The sequence below is a fragment of the Sorghum bicolor genome, chromosome 2 (genome assembly GCF_000003195.3).
Source record: "Sorghum bicolor cultivar BTx623 chromosome 2, Sorghum_bicolor_NCBIv3, whole genome shotgun sequence".
Classification (NCBI taxonomy): Eukaryota; Viridiplantae; Streptophyta; class Magnoliopsida; order Poales; family Poaceae; genus Sorghum; species Sorghum bicolor.
In genome coordinates this window covers 16,657,025-16,675,543 of record NC_012871.2, presented here as the reverse complement: position 1 = coordinate 16,675,543, position 18,519 = coordinate 16,657,025, and the positions used below count along the sequence as shown (strand labels likewise).

The 18,519-nt window shown below is 40.5% G+C and overlaps 1 protein-coding gene across 8 annotated transcripts; it reads left to right on the top strand.

The window, feature by feature from the left end:
• Window positions 1,437-10,434, top strand: LOC8057966 (SUPPRESSOR OF ABI3-5). 8 transcript variants are annotated; one of them, XM_021453021.1, is made up of 17 exons: window positions 1,437-1,760; window positions 3,129-3,257; window positions 3,452-3,492; window positions 3,735-3,926; window positions 4,065-4,482; window positions 4,570-4,641; window positions 4,727-4,819; window positions 4,901-4,980; window positions 6,127-6,280; window positions 6,659-6,743; window positions 6,828-6,919; window positions 6,993-7,061; window positions 7,151-7,321; window positions 7,704-7,872; window positions 7,991-8,905; window positions 9,235-9,425; window positions 10,045-10,434. In XM_021453021.1, exons 2-17 carry the CDS (start codon window positions 3,210-3,212, stop codon window positions 10,222-10,224), a joined length of 2,970 nt encoding a protein of 989 aa, XP_021308696.1. In that variant the 5' UTR covers window positions 1,437-1,760; window positions 3,129-3,209; the 3' UTR covers window positions 10,225-10,434. The 8 variants fall into 8 exon arrangements, with proteins under 8 accessions (XP_021308696.1, XP_021308695.1, XP_021308692.1 ...); XM_021453020.1 differs by having other exon boundaries at window positions 4,041-4,482; XM_021453017.1 differs by having other exon boundaries at window positions 3,184-3,257; window positions 3,735-4,482.

Here is an 18,519-nt window from a genome sequence, read left to right as displayed (position 1 = left end):
TTATTTAAATCGTTTTGTATACGGATTCTGTTTAATTTGGAATTCGAGTTCTGGTCGTGTCTGATTGTAGCTCTTTGAGCAGGGTATAAATGTAGACCCTAGGGCCTTGTAATGAATAGATCAATCAATAAAACACAAGTTTTTACTCATATTCCAGCATCTACTTTTTCGACGACTTCGTCATACTTTTTATTTTCATTACGAGTTCTTAGGAATTCGTCGACTTAAGCTCGGCGTATTCTTGAGTTCCGCGTGAATACCTCTTGGCCGTGACATCCGGGCGCATCGCTGTTGTCAGGACCAAAGTATTCGAGTTACCACCTTTGCCGATAGTAAGGTCAAATCGGCTGGCACGCCTTAACATTTAAACCGGGTATTAGCCCTTTGTGTTTGCAGATCCAACTTTTGCATCAACAACTTCTGTATTGATGGAATTTGTTTTTTGGATATTAAATTTACCTCGTTATGTTCGATATTTCGTAGGACTGATGGCAACTATGTAAACAAGACTCTTCAAACAGCACTGGACTGGAAGCAATGGCAAGCACTAATTAGGGATTTAAGGGCTACACTTCTTGCATGCTCAAACAAAATTGAGAGTATGTAACATGTGAATAAAATTGCTCATACATAATTAGTTCATGGTTTAAGGTGATGCTATTTTATTAGTTTGTACTGACACTATGTTCATTGTGTGCTGAAAGTCTGAAACATGTTGTCAAATAACTTTGTAGAACATAATTGAAGTTCTACTCATGATGTTATGACAAAACCATGAAGGTTTGGGACTTGGTGAGATGCCAGGAGGAAAAATACTAAATGGTAATGTTGCTTCTTTTTTTTTTTACAGAAATTCAAACAAAAGGGGTGTATACTATATAGTCCTGTGGAGCGCTCCTAATCGAAATCCATTATATCTAATGTCAAGCTTAGGCGGTTGGACAATGGTGTGCATGACATTGTGATATGGCTGAGCCACTGGAATAAAATGAGAGGGTAGAGCTCCAGCATGATAGATGAAGTGTTCAACACTTACTGAGCATATATTAGTAAAATAATTTTCCTTTTACTGTAGACAAGTATAAAAAATGACCCACCAATCTATCGAAGTTCTAAACTTAGCTATGTGTCCATCAAAATTGAATGTGGTTGTCGCTCAGCCAATGCTGAGGTACCCGTTATGACGCACGGACATGAAGAAGTTTGGACGGAAGACAACTCATCCACAGGGAATTAGACGCGCACATGATTTGCATAAACAATAATTTGTTTGTGATGAGGTATAGATGATCAGTATATTTTTTGAATAACAGCACAACACAAGCTCATACATATTTTTATTATATATTATATTTTTCCGTTGCAACACACGGGCATTTTTAAAAAAAACACACGGGCATTTAATTACTAATAATAAAAAAATCCCCCGTCTCCGCACGAGGCTCGGCTCGGCCTTCTCCGCTCCTCCCTCTCTTTTCTCCGCACCAAAGCGCCGCCGCGGGCGATTTTAGGCTCATCGCGGTCGTCAACAACCCTGCCGGTAGCCCTCCGACGTCGGCATCCTGGTTCCTTTCCCCCGGAGTCTAGTCTCCTCGCCATCTCGTCGGTGTAGCCCGGGTGCCGGTCGACGCCCCTGCAGATCCGGCCACGACGACAGCCCTGCAGATCCGCAACGACGACAGCCTGCATATCCAGTCCACCTCCGACGACCACGACCGACCGGCAACTGTGGACACCTGCAGATACAGCCCGTGTTGAAGGTTTGCTTTTTTTTTTTGTCCTCATGCCTCCCTCTAAGCCCCCCTCATTTAGGTTCAGTGATGATGAATTTAATGCCTTTGAGAATGTTGATTTGTAGTTAGGGGTTTAGGTGATATACCAGAATTTGATACTTGGGGGGGGGGGGGGGGGGGTTAGACGCTCAATCAATCAATTTAATTAATTCAGGATGCTGCCAACCTTATAGCATGAGATATACTCAGTTTACATGTATTTATCTTTTGGTCATGCCCAACTTGAAATTGAAGTCTCAAGATATGTTTACTATCAGTCAAATTGTGATATTTACTTCTCTGCTGATGAACTTTTCCTGAGATACATTTTAGTTATCTGTGGATCATTAGCACTAGGCTAAATCCCCTTAGTCCTTGTGTGTCGTATGAAGAAATAATAAGCCCATAGACATCTTAATTATAATTTATAACCTTTGTGTTTGGCCCAGCTAGGGATGAACTCATGAAAGTAGAAGTGGATAATATCATTTAGTGGGGCTTGTTTTCGATGTTTTCTTGCGTTTTTGGGAAAACGGAAATAGAAACAGAAACCAACGGGGCTTGTTTTCAAAGTTTTATCGTGTTCTTGTGAAAAATGGAAACCATGAATATGGAGATGACAATGGTTTCTACCATTTAATGATCTATCGTCTTGGGCCAGAAACTCTTCATGGTATTGTTACTGTTTTTTTTGCTTACCCCACACTCCCATAGGCTTTGCTATTTTAACCTGTCACATATGTACGGTTTACATGTGTGTGTTATCATTCCTATGTATATTGTTGCGTAGCTGTTTTTTTACTATAATACTATGCATTATCAATTGCTGGCTGTTATCGACATGCTGTAATACTGGTGCTAGACTCACTTTCTTCAGTATCATTTTTGTTTTCGTTTGTGAAAAAGTATGGAAACAGAAACAATTTAGGCCTCTTCTGACCATTTGATCCCCACCCTGCCATACACTTTCATATTTTTATGTCAGAGTAGTCATATGTATTACTATTATACATTAATCATGTAAAAACTATTACAATGTCTCATAAGTTCTGTTATGTGTAAGGTTGTTCTTGTAGTGATGGTAACATATGTCTGGATTCACAAAATACTAGAATTTTATATAGCCTCATTTTGAACTAAGTAATTTCATTGGAATTCTTGACTAGTTCGTTTCTTTCCAACAAAAGTATTTCATTCCAGATGGGCTAAGTATTATATAGCTAATAATTTCATGCCAGAAGTCATCAATTGAAATATTAACAATTTTCTCAAACTTTAATTTATTATTGGTGGACATAACTGGGGGTTCCTTCTGGTTAGGTGCGTAACTCTATCATGCCATGTATTTCTTTACAGGCTACACAGAAAAATCTGTACCCAAAAGTTGTAAAGATCACAAAGAACCTTGCAGGATAACACAAGTGCTGAATTTTGGAAATGGATCATGGGCGTTATGCTCCACAACATGGATGGGAGAACAACAGTGTAATTGCAGTCTTTTCCTTTACTAACTACTGAAGATGATGAAATAGCAGAATTTTGGCCATGCGGTTGGCCTCTGTGTATCCAGCGTTAGTTGTAAAGGAGTTCAAGAAGAGGCCGTTGCTTAAATGGAATGGATTTACCTGCCTGTTCTGTAGAATTTGTTGCTGACTAGGCTTATTGTGTTGAATCTACAGGCACCGAATGGGTATGGTGTAACCAATGAGCCAGATTTTAGGTAAGTCAACTAGTCATTCTATTGTTGGGTTATAACTGGGGAATTCATGTCCTTTATTCCTGTAAAACGTGCCAAATCTTTTTTTTTTCTAATTTCTCTAGTAAGCCGAGTTATGTTTTTATTTGGTACTGGGTTAACTCTTCAACAAGTTCTCCCCTTTTGTGATTTGGGTCATGCCTTTAATATTTATATATAGTGCTTAGCCATATTACGATATCATCCCCTATTAACTTAATTTGCAGGTCTGGTGGATCTTACAATGGTAGGAGATCTGTGGATGAAGGCTTTCCTAGAGATTCATATGGGAGGGGTGCATTCTGTCAGGATACACATGATAGAAATATGTATGCACCACCACCCTCTGTTGGTGGAATGTGGTCTCAGCCTCGAAGGAATCATGATGAGGAATATGCAACTGCAAGAGATCACAGAAGGCACGACACTAATTATCGCAATGATGGAAAGCATCATGAGTTTGATTCATACAGAGGAGTTGATAGACTCCGTGATAATTATCATGCTACTGACAACTATTATGAATCTGGCAGTCACCGTGATTTTGGTGTTGATAGGAGCAAAAGGATTGGAAGCAGAGAACATGCGGAGTTTCATGGTGAGTTTGAAGACCGGTACCGCAGTTCTCACCAAAGCAGGGAGGACAGCTATGAGAGAGATCATGAATATGGTCGTTACGGTTATGATTCGGACTATGAGAGAGGCAGGAGAGATAGTAGCTGGCGAAGACGTGATTCATGTGAGAGCGAACGTGAAAGAAGTGGATTAAGTCGTGAAAGAGAGGAAAGTCCATACATGCGCCATAACCGTTCTCGATCACATGGGCATGATGGCCGATCAAGATCACGGTCTAGATCAAGATCTCCTCGTGCGAGAAGTCATGGTCGGAACCAAAGAGATGGCCTGTATGATGATAATCGATTTGACAGAAGAAGGGAATATGATTGGGATGATAGGAGGCATGGTGATTCAGTGGTATGGACATACTGCATACATGCATACATATATTTGTGGCAGCGGGTTTGAAATTTACAAACCATGAGTTTGCATTCATGTTTGCAGGTCCCATCTGCCACTGTTGTTGTCAAGGGACTATCCCTGAAGACTAATGATGATGACCTATATCAGATTCTTGTACAAGTTCCTCTTGATAACTTGTTGCACTGGTTGAAAGTGTACTGTCTGGCTTGTTTTAATCATTTTGTCTGTTCTCTTGTAGGCTCAGTGGGGGCCTCTACGCAGTGTGCGTGTGATCAAGGAACGGAATTCTGGCATGTCTCGTGGATTTGCTTTTATTGACTTCCCCACTGTGGTATTAATCAAACAAGTGTTATTAAATTATTACTCACCCAAACTTTCATGTACTGTTAACAAAGCTGTATCCTCTCCACAGGAAGCTGCCCGTAGAATGATGGAAGCTACTGGAGAGAATGGTCTCGAAATTGATGGCAGGAATGTGTTCTTTCAGTACAGGTATACGTGTTTTTCTATTTAGAATTCAGTATGTTTCACTGCCATCTTATACAAAGTCCTCCATCCTATGCAATATCTGGTAGCGTGCTGGTGAATAAATGAGTATAAAGTGCATGGTTGCACATCCCCCCCCCCCCTAAATTATTGTCTTGAGGAGTTGTATTATGCTTTTGGAATTGTTGTCCTTTTTTGTATCCTTTGTAACTATACTTTTTACTTGAGGTTGCCTTTTAGCTATGAAGTTCTCATGTGTCTCGGCTGTATATTCTGTAATTGGCATGGGTATAATTATAAGCTACTCCCTCCGTTCCAAATTATAAGTCATTCCAAGAATCTTGGAGGGTCAAAACATTTTCAAGTTTGTCCAAAAATATAGAGAGAAATATAAAGGTTTATGTCATAAAATAGGTACACTGTGAAAATATAATTAACAAAGAATCTAATGATACTTGGTTGGTACCAAAAATGTTATTATTTTGCTATATAAATTTGGTCAAATTTGAAAAACTTTGACTCTCCAAGATTCTTGGAATGACTTATAATTTGGGACGGAGGGAGTACTTGTATTGTCCATGCTTGTTTCTGCATATAATCTGATTCTCGGTGAAAAAAACCCAAGACTCCCACCAAATGCTTCGATTATTTCTGCTTTTTCTGAACTAGCACAATCGAGAATCGAAAAAATCTCCAAGTTTATAGAAAACACACCAACATGCACATCATCAATTTAGTTTCACTGAAATCTCCACGAAATAGGTCTTGATATTGCATTTATTTGAACCTGTAGATGTTATTATATTTTTCTAAAAGCTTGGTCAAATTTCGAGAAGATTGACTTAGGATAAAGGTAAAGTGACATATAGTTTGGAATGGAGGTGTAGTAGTTATTTTGATGACCAAAGATTACATGGGTTTGCATTGACTCTGCAAGATTTCAGTGGGGAAAAGTGGTGTTACTTCATTATGCTACTACCATGGGAAGGTGCTTGTGATCCTTATACGTCAACAATGTTCTGTTAGTGGGTGGGTTGGGTGGGTGGGGGTGAGTCTTGTCTTCCTTTTATTGTTGCACTAGCCTTTTGTGCTCATGTGTTTATATGAAAATTCCTTCCAGTGCAATTACTTCTAACACTGTCTTTACTGCAGTAGTAAACCAACCGGTGGGATGGTTGGGCCTTCTCTTGGACAAGAAAATTTTACAAGGCCTACTTATGGTCACAGGACTGCTGCTGCACCGTGTGACTGGATTTGTACTATATGTGGATGTATGAATTTTGCCCGCAGGACCTCCTGTTTTCAGGTACTTGTAAGGATGTTATTTTACATATCACATTTCCATTGCCCCCCTGCCCCACCCACACACCCCACCTGAACACCAGCTTCTGTACAATTCCTCATCGCATCTGCCACTTTCCTGAGTCATGACCATCGTGGCCTGTAGTTTAATTGGTGAGTGGATTAGTGGCAGGGCAGGGTGATGTGTTGGATTTCGTCTACTTGTTACTTTGTTCTACTTAAAGAACACTGCCATAGTGTTGTGTAATTCTCTATTTTTCTATATGTGCATGAAAATGCTACCACTCTACTTTGCGTCATTTTTCCTAAGTTAATAGCTGGGTAACTAATTAGTTTTGTGGTTTTGCTCTGGCTAATCATATGTTTATTTGTATTTGCATAGTGCAATGAACCTCGTACTGAGGATGCTCTACCAGCTGATGCGACAGGTTCCACTCCACACTTTGGGAGAAGGGGATCTGAACTAGGCAAGCTTTGTATTTTCATAGTTCCATTCTGGAATCATGTGAAGTATGTATCGTGCTGTCTTATTTAGTTGCGGTCGTTTGCAGGTCCAACTCATGTTTTAGTTGTTCGTGGCTTGGATGAAAATGCTGATGAGGAAATGCTTCGGTACGAATTTGCTAAGCACGCACCAATAAAGGTGGGGAACAAACTAATTGCTTGATTAGGTTTCTCTTATTTTTCTGGAAGCATTACATGTTATTTCTCACCAGGATATCCGCCTTGTTCGGGATAAGTTTACTCATGTGTCTAGAGGTTTTGCTTTCGTTCATTTCCATTCGGTAAGTGGTGTTGTCTGGTGGATTGAGTTGAGCTTTTGTTTTCTTGATGTATATAGTTACTGACAATTTTCAACATCCTGTTGTGACAGGTGGAAGATGCTACGAAAGCTCTGGAAGCTACAAATGGGACTACACTTGAGAAAAACGGTCAGGTTTTGCGTGTAGCATATGCTAAAAGTACACATGGACCTGCATCGGGCGGTTCGCAGTCAAACAGCCTTGCTGCGGCTGCCATTGAGGCTGCATCATTTGCTCAGCAGGTATGTTATAACTCCTGACACTGTAAGATTAAGCATTTACCGTTTATCTTTATATACCATATCCATTTATATATTACTTCAGTATTTGGTTCTTTTCAAGCTGCGCTGTCAAATTTCAGAGACTCACAATTCTGAAAGCATGGGGAATTGGGATTGGGCATATGAAAAATATCACTAGATTTGTTTCTAAAAACACTTAATAGTCATTAGTTACTAACGGAAAGTACTAAAAAAATAAGAACCACATTTTAAAAATACTAAGATGTCAAATAAGAAGAATGAAAAAGGACAGGGGGCATATTCTAATGTTAACTAAGCACATAGTTTAGGCAGGTTGTAGACATGTTGCTCATTGGTTTAATACCTTTGCCTGTTGGACCAGTATGATGCCATAGGTTGGGCTCCAAAAGAGTACAATCCTGATGACAAACAGAACAGCAACTCTGAATCTCAAAAAGATGGTGGTACAACACAGTCGGGATTTGTTTGGGATGAAAAATCTGGTTACTACTATGATTCTGCATCTGGATTCTATTATGATGGAACTACTGGTAAGTATGAGTCTACTGCATCAAAATTTTGTTAAAAGCATGACTAATTTTGTTGGTAATGTTACGGTTACGGATCTTTTTCCATTTATGTTTTAACACGTAATCTTGTTTGTTGTAGGCCTTTACTATGACAGCAACTCTGGAGTTTGGTATTCGTACGATCAACAGACTCAACAATATGTCCCTTGTAATGACCAGAACAATACTAAGGCAGCCGGGGAGGCAGCCAGTGAAAACACTAAGACCTCAGACAGTAATAGTGGCAAAAAGGTTGTGATCTCTGCGCCAGCTGCCACAACTAAACAAAGTGAGAAAACTTCACTTCCTGATGCTGTTCAAGCTGCTGCAAATGCAGCACTGGCTGCAGAAAAGAGAGAAAAGGAGAAGGCAAAAGAGATTAAATTGGCCTCAAAAAGTAGTCTCATAGCTAATAAGAAGAAGATGAACAATGTCCTAGCTATGTGGAAGCAAAGGAATCAAGAAGGGCAGGCCGCACGAGTTGTCCTTGACGACAAAGAACCATCAAGTTCTGATGATAAATTTAAGCATTCACATAATGGAACTGGTTTCTCTTTAAAAAGCAAGGCGAATTCTGACATTGAAAATGCTATGGATAATTCTATTGGCCAAGGAATTGCATCGACCCAAATGTTGGATTCCGATGTAAAGCCTAGACCTGTCAGTAACAGCTTAGGGACTACAGTTATGGGTGTCATAAGAGGTTCTGCTAGAGGAGTGATCAAGTCAGATACTACGTTTCATGCATTATCTGATGCCGGGAGCACTGATTCCCGCACCACTAGAACCACAAGAGCAAGTGGGTTAATGACAAGTCCTGAGTCACTTGTAACTCCTGCACCCTTCAAAACTGATGTGTCTGCCTTAGTCTCTAATACTTCGTCGGGAGTTTCTGGGAGTGGTAAACGTCGGTTTTCTGAGGCACCAGGACAATCCCAGTACAGGGACCGAGCTGCAGAAAGACGAAATCTGTATGGATCATCTCTTGGCACTGATACTGTTGGATTGGATTCAAGTAAGAATACACTTTAAAGTTTTTATCGTGTACAATTGCTGTCATTTTCCATTGTCATTCCTTCATCACGATGTGTTAGTAACAGCAACATACTGTCCGTCCAGAAATTTATTTTTCTTTGTTATTCTCATCATTATCATTTTGCTGAAGCATTGCTGGCAGTATGCTCAGTTTCGTATTAGTGTTTATATAAGGCTGACTTGGTATTTCTAGGGATTTTTTTGTTACTGTTGGAATATGTCCTTGACCCAACATACAGTTTAGGGATGATGTTTTCGGTTTTGCTTGTAAGATTTTTATTGATTTTCTGGAAATTACCTGTTGTCAAGCTGGTGACTATCCGTCCCGAAAGGGTTCAAGTGAGATAGGGTCAATGCCGTTTCCTCCTGGTGTGGGTGAACGTTCCAGTGGTGAAATTGGCAACAGTGAAAACTATGAAGTTATTACCGCTGATAGAGCAATTGACGAAAGCAATGTGGGCAACCGTATTCTACGCAACATGGGGTGGCAAGAGGGACTGGTAAATTCATCTCCCAAATATTTGTCAGTTTGATTGAGATGCTCTTAGCACATTCTTTACAATGTCCTGCATTTGATCTTGAGTATTTATGCCCCCTTTTTATTTTTCGTGTTACTGCAAATGTGTCTGACTTTGGAATCTGATTTATGTATTTTTTTGAGAAAAAACTGGTAAATATGCCTATTTGTAATAAGATAGAAGTATGAAATTTATTTTAATGCAACTCTCTGGTATAACTGAAGTTGTTTGGAGCTTGGGAAGCTGTTAGTATCGGTTAGCAAATCTTAAGCTTGTCTTGTTGATCTCTTTCCAGAAATAACTAATTAAGTATACCTCTGTGTCTTGACTAGTTGATTCTGAGTCCCATGTGCTTCCTTTGTGTCTAGACTCTACCATGTAAGAATCAGGAGTCACTGAGTATTTAGCTTGAGCGAGAAGATGTCTAGTGGGAATGAATAGTTTGTTGGGCACAAGCAGTGACTGTGAATGCAGGGGGGAATCAGTGTGCCCATATTTCCTACATTGGGGGAAAGTGCGAAAATATTGTCTTGTATTCCTTCTGATGTGAGTGTCCATTTGTATTGTTTTTGTTTCTTGCAACTACTTTGCAAATATCCAGGGTCTCGGAAAGGATGGCAGCGGTATCAAGGAACCAGTCCAGGCAAAATCCGTGGACGTCAGGGCTGGACTGGGAAGTCAGCAGCGGAAGGCTGATCCATCCCTGGAGGCCCAAGCTGGGGACAGCTACAAAACCATCATCCAGAAGAAGGCCATGGCAAGATTCAAGGAGATGTCATAGCTACACAGTTTCTCTCTATTCCTGTTGTTGCATTTTGTAGTCTGTTTACTTTTTTTTTTCAGTCTGCACTGTTTTGCTTGTGCTTTTTCATAAACCTAGCCGCTGAATTGTGTTTATTATCCTCAAAGGGACACCGTGTTTATCGTCCTACTATGTAGATCACAATGTTTTAAATAGCGGGCTATAGAAAATAGTGTCTTCCTAACGCTATTTGCGCTATAGCGAGCACGCTGTTTATTTGGAAACATGCAAAAATATATAATAGACAACAAGTTCAAACAACCATAATATTTCACAATCACAAATCATAGGTGTTTCACAGTTTAAATGTTTAATACATAACTAACTCATAAGCATAATGCATGACTGCATAGTGCATAACCATAAGTGCATAAGCACAACACAACAAATAAGTGCATGACAACATGATCACAGATAAACAGCAATAGCACGCAAAATAGAGGCGCTATGATGCTATTTTAGTTTAGCGCGCTATAGCGCTAATAGCGCTGATAGCGTAAAAAAGAGGTATAGCTTCGCGTCGACTTATTCTGGCCGCTATAGCGTGAAAATATCGCGCTATTTAAAACATTGCTAGATCGAGAACTGGATGCTCTTCTTTTTTCTTGTGTGTTGGGGTTTTCATTTACACGACGTATGTGAACCGTGTGTTGATCAGTTGATTTGCCACACGCGATGTGGCCGTAGAGCCTCTACATCAGATAGTGTAAAGATTGTTTTTTTTTAAACGGTGTCAGAGATTGATGAATTTATAAAGTTGCTCCAAGGCTCGCCCACTCGGGCTCCTGCGCGGCCTCGATGTGGCGACGGTTGTTCCACTGGGTGGACTGGAGATGTCAGTGATATAGGAAGAAAAGGGATTGAGAAAAAAAATCCTCTTCGTTTGAGGGAGAGGTGGATAAATGAGATTGATTTATGTTTTCTTTGGACCGGTGCCTGGTGGTCTTAACGACCACTTGACGCACCTTAATTAAGTAATAATCTACCTTAATTAAGTAATAATCTGGCTGCCTTTTGACTCTGTTGAGGGGATGATAATGTCAGGTCGAGTTCGGAATGAAAGAATGGTTAGCTCTCCCAAATAATAATGCTATCACAACATAAGGACTAAAGAGTTTTTCTTCTCCAAGTAACTGAGAGTCTGTGACTCAGGCTAGAATACTTTGTTTAATTTCTTTCACTACTGTTTAAGTCAGTTCTTTTTGTGTTAGATTCATAGCATCGAATATATGTGTTAGTAACAATGTTTGAACATGTTATGTGTTTAGGAATTAAATATTAATTTGATTAATGATTATGCAATTTGCTTTATAATAAAAAACAATACAGGTTTTATACTACAACGTTCTTTCATCAATAAATGATTAATGTCAACTTAAAATGTGTTTTAATGTATAACTTGATTTAATCTAAACACGACTACATGAACTCGATTAGATATTCTTTAACATATACTTTTCTTTTACAAAGTAAATTTTAACTAGATTTAACTTGACTAGATTTAACTCGACTTTTCTAAATTATTATCCTTCACATTGTACTGTTAAATTGAAATAAATCAAATATATAGCCTTTACTTTTATAAAGTAAATCTTCAAGTAGCCATTTCTTTTTTCGCGTTCTTGTAACCATAGTAACGACCCCTCTCTTCTAGAACAATGTTTTTTTTATAACTTTGGTCATGATTTATGTATTGTCCTTGGTTGTCTCTACTTTGCTTGTTTGTGTGTTTGTATATGTATGCTTAGTGTTTGCTACGTGTAGAAGGAGAAAGACTAGAAGTTGCAGATCTGAAGATAAAGACTGATGAGGAGTTGACCATTGAGTGAAAGCAAGTGTAAAAAGAAGGAAAGTATAATATGATGTTCTCCTTGATACCTAATAACCTTAATGTCACTATCTTCATATATGCATGTGTCTAACTTCATTAACCTTTAAGGTCTTATGTTTTCCTCATCCTTCATACCTATGGGGTTTATGCATATAGGCATATGTGCTGGTTTCTCTACTTAACGACGAGAGCTCTTTAGCACTGACTAATGGCTTATGCAATGAATGTTTAAAAGATAATTTTAGAAACATGGAAATAGGATGTGGCTACTTTCTTGATGCTCTAGTTGCTCTCCCTAAGGATTTATCTTTAAGAACCAATCTAGGATTTACTGTACAACCATGAGAACAACATGGCTCTGGTCTTGTCTAAGTACTTTGAACTTCTCTAGCTAGTTAGTGGATACTGAAAGGTGCAAAAGGGGCTTGCTTTGTTGGGCATAGGACATGTTGTTATATATGTGTACTTTTGAGATATATAGGGGGTGGCATAGTATTAGGGAGCTTCCTATATATGCTTGTCATCGAAACTTATAGTGGCTACTAATTTGTTATTGGGACTTTGGAAAAGCTTTTAGTGTTCTGTGCCACACTTTCTTGGAAGAGGTGATATGGGCCTTGCAAACCCTGGCATATAGGAATCATGACTAGTGGAGAAAGTCATACAATCTCTGCAAAGTCATATTAAAACTTGTATAACAACTATGCTCTTGGTCATGAGCAGCCTAGACTTTTTATTTAATAGATGATCACTTTATGTTATTATTTTTATGTTGATTTATTGTCATATTGTTATTCATAATTAGGGATGAAAACAGTCAAAAAACCTCTCCACCGTTTTCTACTTCTACATTTGAATATGAAAATGAAAGCAAAAGTGGTAAAACAGGACACAAAAACGAACATGAACTTATGAAATATCAAGAATTTTAAAAACAAACTAATTCGAGCGGAATTATGTCAAATACAGTTGGCATACAAAAAAAAAATCAATATGGAACCTTATTTTATATCCTAGATGGAGTGAGTTTTTTTTGTGGAGTTCCACAAGTGCTAGGCGAATGTTACCCCTAGTCAGCCGTCCTATGAAGAATGGAGCCTAAAATAAGATTAGTAACCATTCCACTATATTTTGATGTAGGTGTTAATATAAGTATATTTTTCACTATGTAACATTGTTTCTGATATTCTCTATTTTTGTTGCTACATGTGTTTGGATTTCTTGGGCACATGATGAGTGCATGGTTTTAACTGGAAAACTGGGTGCTACAGACATCCCTCCAAATGAGAACTTTCCTAAGATTAGACACAGTCCCAGTTCTTTATGGCAGTAGTTGTTGTCTTATGTTGGGTGATATGGACAACAAGAAATGACCTAATTTTCAAAAGGAATTCAACTCCATTTAAGAGTCTCAAAGAATCCTCTTAAGAAACTTATCCCACCGAGTAAGTCAAAGTCTCGGACACAAAATCTAGTGTACTTTGTACACTTTTCTGATTTTCTGTATTTTCTAAATGGTAATTTGTACTACCTCCAGTCCATTTTATCTAGCGCACGCGCATATCAAGATTCAAACTTTAAAAACTTTTACCAATAATTAGGCTAATAATTTTAACTATTATAATACAAATTTATATGATTAGATTTGTAAGGAATTATACTATATGATTATAAGTTTATAAGCATAAATAATATAATATAAAGCAAATAAATGGTCAAAGTGTAACTAGGAGACTGTGTCGTTCTAACTTGCGCCAGATAAAATAGACTGGAGGAAGTATTTGTTTGCTTCTTTTAGTTTAATATATTACCTGGTCCCTTCTAACCATTGCAATGGGGCCCCGATCTCCGATCCTCAATGGAGATTCCATCCATTAGGGGATGAAGATGGTATGATTTTTGTTTCTGTGGGGACCTTAATGGGCCAAAATCTATCCCCGCCGGGTGAAGCAGGGGACAGAATGTTCCTGGCCTCCCCATTCCTGTTCCTGTTCCCTGTTGGGGTCCCAACTGTGTTTGTGCAAACAGCAAATAAGTAGAATGAAGCCCAGTAAAAAGGAGTTGGCCCAAGACCAAGTAAACAATATAGCCCTAGGTTTCCACCCACCCATCTACCCATCCCTTTTATCAATCCCCCGGCCGCCGCCAGTGCCCCATTATCAGTATCACATCCTTTGATCTCTTTCCTCTTCCGCCGCTCGGCTGTCCCGCTTCCCCATCTTCACACGAAGTGGACGCTCATGCAGTTGCACCCCCTCCTCTTCCTCCATCGCTGGTAGTCCTACTCCTCCACTCGCGCCTCATCCTCTTTCGATGTGCTCCTCCGCTTGAAGCGACTGTCTTAGACCTTAGCAGCCTTCCCCGCATCAGCATGTACCTCAGCCGCCTGTGCGCGGGCCTCTCCTGCTCGAGTCGACCTCCTTCCCAATCCCCATGCTTACTTCGCGTCGCTGCATCGATGTTGCCTGTGTGGAATGAGCAAGGCTGCGCAGATAGAGCTATGGTCGACTTACAATCAGGTGTGGCACACCCGTCTGGGACAAGGACGGGATATTGCTCCCCGTTGGGGATTGTCTCGTTGTCATCTTTAGTCCCTCTAGATTCCTAGAAAAAAATTAGACAGAAATGCTAATATCTGCACTACTCCTTCTATCCCAAAATAAGTATCATTCTCATTTTAAAAGGATTCAAACACTTTTAACTTTGACCAAATATATACAAGAAAATATTAATATTTACAGTACATATTAGTATCATTAGATAAATCATTTTTGTGAGACAGAGTCATCACAGGCGCACACTCACCCCCTATAAATGTATGCACGCCCTACCTCTACCTTCGAAGAACTAAGTTGGACTGACAAATCTCGAGGTTGATGAAGTCATCACATGCATCCTTTTAAATGTACCTATTCCTATGAGTACTTTTGAAGAAACTGAATTGAACCGATAAAAATCTCGAGATTGATGAAGTCACCAAATGTCAAGTCGGGGACTTGAACCGGATGGGCAGGTTCCACCAAAAGAAACCCAAACTAACTTAGCTACGCTCAATTCATATCATTAGATAGATTATTGAATCTATTTTTATAATAACATTTTATGAAGATAGAAATATTGATAATATGTTCTACAAACCTAGTCAAACATTAAAAATTTGATCGGTACAAATACTGTAGCAACACTTATTTTTGGATAGAGGGAGTACATCGGAGACTCAAACCTAGATCAGCTGGTTTTTCCACCGTATGAGATTTTATATAACCAACGAGTAATTAGCCCGCCTGGCCATTGTTCTATAAATCTCTGGAACAATACTACCAGATCGATCGACATGCATAATGTCACTCTGTCATTGACAAGCATGATGCGATTTATTTATGCTCTTTGCATTTTCCTGTGCCTTGATAAAGGGGTTCGTCGCAGCGACCAATCACATGGCATGCATTGACCCAGCAGGAGGAACTTATTCAGCTGCGATCGTGCACAAAGCCAAAGCGTCAGCAGGGAATGAAAAGTACCGAGCGCAGCGAAAGCTTTTGCTGCAATCAGACATTATTCTCCTTGCTGGCACATGAGAATGATCGGCACATTTCCCTGGTTGCATCGCATCGTTCGCTCGTGCATGACAGGTAAGTCACTGACTAGACCAAGCGAGAACTGATTAGAGACGAGAGAATGATATGAGCTAGCCAGCCATGCGTCTGGAAAACGAAGGATACAACGAAGATGGCCAGCGATTCTTCATTAATCCATGCTATATCGCAACTAACTGGTGACCTCGTGGGGTTCTAATTCTTTATCCCAATCATCGGTTGGTGAACGCGATCACCTCCGTTATCCATAGGTCGGCCTTCATGTCGGTGTTCATTAGCATCAATCAATAATGACATCAGGCACACTAATCCCTTCTCAAATCACGTGTAAACTAACGTTTGACCATTTTCTATATTTTGATTAAAATTCTAGGTTCGATCTGTCACTAACATGATATTAACAATAAATCAAAAGTGATCTGTCATCGCTATGATAGTAGCAGAAATTAAAAGTTTGATATATCCCATTGCTACCATATATATTACCAAACTTTCTGAACAATATACAAGAAATTCGTGTACTTTGCGGCATATGGATTGTGTTAGACGCCTAATGATATGTCCAATGTTAGAGTATGTTAGGGGCCTATTCGGCCTAGGCTAGAGGCATAGTCCATTAGTGTTATAGTTAACTAGAGATAAGGTCGCTTGCTTAGGGAGTCAAGGAAGCTTTACTTAGGAGTCAAATAAACCTCTCTATACAAGGAGAGAAGATGCATCAATCTAATCAGACAAGGAATATGCCAAGTGTCTTCTATATTGTCCCTCCTCTTCTCTATTGCTGCCGCCTCTTCTTCCTCCTCTTTCTCAGCACTGCTGCTCCTCCCCACCATAGACGCCAAGTGTCAATCTAATTTGGAAAGGCGTCTGCTTGCCCTCGAGCAAGCACTCCGCCATGGAGGCACCACCATCACTGTGGTCTGAGCTAGATTGGATCTGGAGGTCACTGTCGTCACAGACAACCCTGCCGCGGAGACACAACAAGCTAGATCTCGCAACCGATAAATCCTTCATCAGCACCATGAGGGAAGAATCCCTCTTATCTGCGCTCTAGAGATTGTCACAGAGGTGTGGAACAATATGTTCATGGCACCACCATCACTACAGGCACCCTTGCTACCATGCTTGGACAACGTCAACAACGGGTATCCTACGATCATCACCTTCGAGGCGACCTTCGCTAATGGTAGCAGCAGCCCACTATCGCTCGACGCTCGCCGCAACAAGAAGAATCTACGTCCCAAGGAGATCCCCAACACCGGCACGATCATCCAAACGACACAAGAGGTAACAATTATGGCACAACTCCAGTTTTTGCTCCTTCATCCGATAGTAGATCCCAAAGGTGCCCCCAGATGCATCACCACTGCCCGTGCCGCCAACTTCCAACATGATAGGCCAACCCCCATCAGCCCGGCTCCCACACAACAAATGTAGGCACCACCAGGCTGCTACCCTCGTTGACCAACCATCAGGCTACCAATATTATAGGTGCCCCCACCACCACTCCAAGAGCGCCCAACTTCTTTGACTACAACAGAGACACCATCAAATATGCCACCAACACCAGAGATGCCCCTCAATGCATATATACCTCCATAACAGTTGTTCCAATTAGCGGCAAGAAAACTGCCACCAATCGCCCAACAACACCATGACAAATCATCCTTTCCAATGAACAATGATGTGATAGATCCATTTTTGTGGCTTAGCGACTGCACTTTCTCCTTCAGAGGGCAACAGAAACCCAACAACATGAAAGTCAGGTATGAAATCCTTCATCTAATTGAAATAGCATAGCTAAGAACAAGGCGGCAACAAATGGGGAACACTTAGCCCCCTGCAACACCAAGTACATCGGGCCCTCGAATCAAGGTGATCTATGATAGGAGTGCCTATAGATCAACATGTACATTACACTCATCAACGATGCCAACAACACCCAATACAGCCTCCTCAGGATGGTCGTCACCCCATGGTACGTCGTATTTGGCTCTCACACCATGTACCTAGTTGGCGCCATCCTCAGCACCGGCAACCACATGCTCATCGACATAGGCGTGATGCACAACTTCGTCCACATCAACTTCATGCGCCTCCTTGTCCTCCTAGAGCACTGCATCAACACTACCTTCATCGTGGGAAGTAGTAATGAAGCCCCTCACCGAGCTATGGCATTTGCTACACTTCTCCGAATCAACATAGTGATCTTCGACATTGACACCCACCTTCTTGACATCAACAACATGAACAACTACACCAACAACTTCGCCACCACTCTAACATGGCTTATGGCTCAGCGCGAGGACACACTGATCGAAGAAGGGGAGAGTAGTGACATATGACTGATGAGGGCCCAAAACACAATTAGCGTAAGCCACACCAGCAGCAGTGGTGCCCAAAAGCCACCATAGCAGACAACACAACAACACTAGCCTAATCTATGGGCCAAGGGCTGATCTTTTTTGATGGTTATCTCCATATTCCTGCCGCACCATCTATTCTAGATAATGTACTACATGTGCTATGGCATGCTAAACCAAGACACACGGAACAACCAACGCTCAGCTCGCGCCTACCTCCATCTATGACACACAATAATAGTGCACCGACGAGCATCTTCCTTGGGTGTAGCATGGTGTCTATCACTATCGTGGTCTTCATCAACAACTTGGCCCGCCAGCTCATCTGCATCGACAACGCCCACATCACACCCGCCATCAAAAATTGCATCCATGACCTCATGACCTAGCCTTGACAGATGCTTCACTTCACCATTGTGGTTGCCATACCTCGACCACCCCTCGTGATAGGAAGCCAAGCAACAGGCACTAACAACAACATGGG

Coding starts and splice junctions, on each gene's coding strand:
- LOC8057966 (XM_021453017.1), top strand. CDS start 3,210: ATGGATCATGGGCGTTATGCTCCACAACATGGATGGGAGAACAACAGT. Junction 4,483..4,569: donor GGAGGCATGGTGATTCAGTG/GTATGGACATAC, acceptor TCATGTTTGCAG/GTCCCATCTGCCACTGTTGT. Junction 4,642..4,726: donor ATGACCTATATCAGATTCTT/GTACAAGTTCCT, acceptor GTTCTCTTGTAG/GCTCAGTGGGGGCCTCTACG.